Source organism: Podarcis raffonei, chromosome 6 (genome assembly GCF_027172205.1).
Source record: "Podarcis raffonei isolate rPodRaf1 chromosome 6, rPodRaf1.pri, whole genome shotgun sequence".
In the NCBI taxonomy this organism is placed as follows: Eukaryota; Metazoa; Chordata; class Lepidosauria; order Squamata; family Lacertidae; genus Podarcis; species Podarcis raffonei.
The window spans coordinates 80,925,456-80,929,136 of record NC_070607.1 but is presented as its reverse complement, the minus strand read 5'-3'; the positions used below and the strand labels follow the sequence as shown (position 1 = coordinate 80,929,136).

Below are 3,681 nucleotides of genomic sequence, written 5' to 3'. Positions count from 1 at the left end.
GATCAACAGTTTCAGCAACAAGGCAGTGAACTGGAAGAAGTGACTGCTTTGCTTCCAAGCTGGTTCTCTTGGGAATTTCTGCTGAACGAAGAACTGGAAGAAATCTATATTCTATTTCAGCCGCTGGGACACCACTCAGTTATTTTAATGGTTCTAGATTGCCCCCCTCCCCCCCCCAATATAGTGGAAAGTTAGCACTTTGAAGAAAACAAGCTCTCATTTTCCGTCCTGACAATAAAGTTTTATTAAAATTGTTCATTAATGCTTCATGTGTAGCAAGAATGCATAGATCCCAAAATATACATATGTCTTTTTTTCTCCTTATAGAAATAGACCATTCTTTATAATAAAAAACAACTGTAGGAACATCTTTAACAGATTACTCAATCCATGACTGACAGTTACACGAGGTTGCATCATGTGTAGCCAGCTTTTCCAGCCATGTTTTAAAGATTGCATCACTCTGGCCTCTCTTTCTCTCTACTTTATTCTCTCTCTCTTCTTAAATAACACAAGCATTCAACCCAAAAAGAAAAAAGGGGGAAAGGGGGGAGGGAAAACAACCGCTGCAAAGACATCAGATCCGAAATTAAGTGGCTTGTGTCGGGTTTGCCGTCACCTTTTTTTTTCTTAGAAAAAAAACAGTAACAAGAAAAGTTGGAGGGGGTAAAAAACAAAAACAAATCACGATTCCTCCATGAGGTTTGCAGAGGTAAATGGAAACCGCCAGGAGACTCCCCGCGCCAGCCGAAGGAGTTGGACAGCACGTAGCTTAGAGCGGAAGGCTTCTCCCACCTTGAGCGCGCGAATTAAAGGTGAAATAATAAAAATAAAAATAAAAATGATACGCATTCATATATGTAAACCCTCTGGGCTCGCTCTCTCCCTCGACTTCTCCCCCCCCCCCGATTCTGCCTCGCCTTGTAAGGAGCCGGGAGACGCGCGTGTACAAACCCACCCCAGATCCCACCGCCCCCAACCTCGCCGATCCTTCCCCCAAACTCCATGCGCCGCCTGCGCCCCCTACTCCCCAACTCAACCCCCTTCCCCCTCAGCTCTCGTCGGGGGTCGGCTGGGGGTTAGCAGTGTCCGGAGGTGGCCAAGAGCGGCTCGGGCAGCTGTTTGAACAAGTTCCTGAGCGTGCTGAGCTCCCGGGAGAGCTGGTCCACTTTCTTTTGCAGCCTCTCGTTCTCGGCCGTCAGTTCCAAGACTTTGTGCTGCGTCTCCATGTTGCGCAGCTTGGCTTTGTCGCGGCTCTTGCGCACGGCGATGTTGTTCCTCTCGCGCCGCAGCTTGTACTCCTCGCTGTGCTTGTCCACGCACTTCTTTGACTTGTGCTTGCCGCCGCCGCCACCTCCGCCGCCGCCACTACCGGGGCCTGCCGGGTAAACGCCGCCGCCGCCGCCACTTCCTCCTCCGGCCGAGGCGGACTTCGAGGAATCGGACGGGTTCGGGGTGCCCGGCGGGCTGGAAGACGACGACGTGGAGAGGTTGCCGCTGCTGCCGCTCGGCACCGACTGGTAGCCCAAGTAGGAGCGCACGGTGCTGCCGTAAGGAGAGGACATTCCCCCCAGGCCGGGCCCTGCGCCTCCGCCCGTGCCGCCGCCGCCGCCGCCCTCGTCCTTGCGGGGCCCTTTGCAAGAGTCCAAGTGCTCGAAGACCGGCTCCACTTTGGTTTCCACCATGGGCGGGTAGCAGCCCAGCAGCGTGCCGGCCTTGTGGCCTGCTTGCCCGACGCCCGGGTGGTGGTGGTGGCCGTGCCTGGCTAGGCTGATGTACGCGTAATCGGGGTGCTTTTTCCCGCCGCCTTTATAGTCCTGCTCCGAGAAGAGGTCGGAGAGAAAATCTTGGCTGCTGTTCCCGCCGGCGCTGCTGCTGCTGCTGCCTCCGCTGCTGCTGCAAACCGGCTCAAAGTTGCCCCCTGCTGCCGCGGAAGGAGGCGGCTGCTGCTGCTGCTGCTGCTGCGCCTGTTGCTGCTGCGATGCTAAAGGGTCCAGGTAAGGGCTGAAGTCGATGGCTCTCTCGTGGTCTCCGACGGTGAGCTCGGTCATGGAGCGGCCCCCTGGAGCCCGGGGGTGCAGCTTGCTCAGAGCAGCCAGACAGTCCGCCTCGTAATAGAAATTAGCCACTTCCATGGATTTAAAGGCCGGCGGCTGGAGCGGGAGGCATGCCTGGTCCCAGGCCACCAGGCGTTGCATGAAAGCAAAAGGAGAGGCGGGGAGCAGACGGGGAAGGGGGCGAGGGAGAAAGGGGGAGTCCCGGCCCCCCGGAGCTGCTGGGGCGGTCGAGTCGCTGGCTTCAGACGGCGAGCACGATCGGTCGCCCAAAGCCCTTGCGTTCCTTGGAGAGGGCACCTTTCCCCAGCGCGCACCCTGACCGTCCGCGCGTACTAGTGCTTCAGAGACCCCGAAGCTCCAGGCTCTCCTGGACCCCGGTGCTGGTGCTGGTGCTGCGGCCGCTGGCTGCCGGGCTGTGTGGCTGCGGGTGAAGCTCGCTGCGGACCATCTGGTTGCTCCGGGTGCCGCGCCGTCGCTTAAAAGTCTCCGGACTTGGGAAAGTTCCTTTGCGCGCAGTTATTTATAGGGGCGGCGCGTCCCTTGGCAACGGGACGTCACGCCTAGCTGGCTGGCTGCTACGAGCTCGCGCAGCGCACGAAAGCGCCTCGCCCGCTGGCTGCAGCCTCAAAGGAGCGCACTCCGAGTGCGTGTGGACCTCCCGGAGCCGGGGCCATTCATAATAACAACAACAAGGCGCGGATCGAGGGGAGGAGAGGAGGGAGGCATGGGTGGATTGGGTTTGGCCCGGGGAGGGGCTTTATTCTCCCCAGACGGGACAAAGTTTTCAAGTCGATCGATCTGTCTAACTCTCTCTGTACGTGACTCTCCGTCGCTGTTTGGATCTTTCCAAGGCAAGAACAGGCGATGCGACCTTGCAGCCAAATCCACCGGCTCTTTTGCAGCCTGGTCCTGGGAGACGCGCACTCAAAAAGAGGAACCATTTGTCCAGTGTGTTTCATGTTCAAGATGCACACTCAAGATTGTTTCCTTTTGCGTCCTGCTCCGTAGGGGCTGAGCTGGGCTTACTTACTCTGGAGTAAACGTGCTGAGGATTGGGGGCTCAGCAGGGTAAGGAGGAAGTTCTTCTGAACAGAGTGGAGCTTCTGAGGAAGGAAGGGTTAGGATCAGAGGAGGGCAACAGCAGAGCCTCTTTGCTTTCAGTGCAGCGGGGTTTAAAATCTGTTTTAGGCTGCAATGCTAAACACACGACTAGTGACTAGACCCACTGAATACAGCAGGTCTTTTTCTTTCTTTAATACCTGAGCGTTGGTTTGTGCACCTCAGGGATTCTGAGCGCAGGAACAGAGCCAGTTGTGTTTCACGTTGAAGCAAATGAGGAAGAAGTGTCCACAAGTGCAAAACTGAGGCCAGTGAGGCAAAGTGATCTTACTCAAGTTTGGGGGTGAGATCCTGCACGTTCCATTTTAGAACCCTGAGCATTTTCTCTCTCTCCTTCTCTTTCACATGCTTCAGAGATGGACACCTGTTTGAGGAACGGGAAGAGAAATCACGTAAGGGAGCCATGCCCTAGACTGGATTCAAAGGAGGCTAAAAGGAGGGTTTTAATGGGCCTCTGGAAGTGACTGGAAATGGTCATTGTGTGTGTGTCAGCCTTTAAGGCTTG

At 56.0% G+C, this 3,681-nt stretch overlaps 1 protein-coding gene across 1 annotated transcript; it reads right to left on the bottom strand.

Annotated features, from left to right (window-relative positions):
- Positions 1 to 219: 219 nt before the first annotated feature.
- On the bottom strand, positions 220 to 2,670 carry CEBPB (CCAAT enhancer binding protein beta). Its single transcript, XM_053394244.1, has one exon. It carries the CDS (start codon positions 2,196 to 2,198, stop codon positions 1,080 to 1,082), a length of 1,119 nt encoding a protein of 372 aa, XP_053250219.1. The 5' UTR covers positions 2,199 to 2,670; the 3' UTR covers positions 220 to 1,079.
- Between the last annotated feature and the right edge of the window lie 1,011 nt (positions 2,671 to 3,681).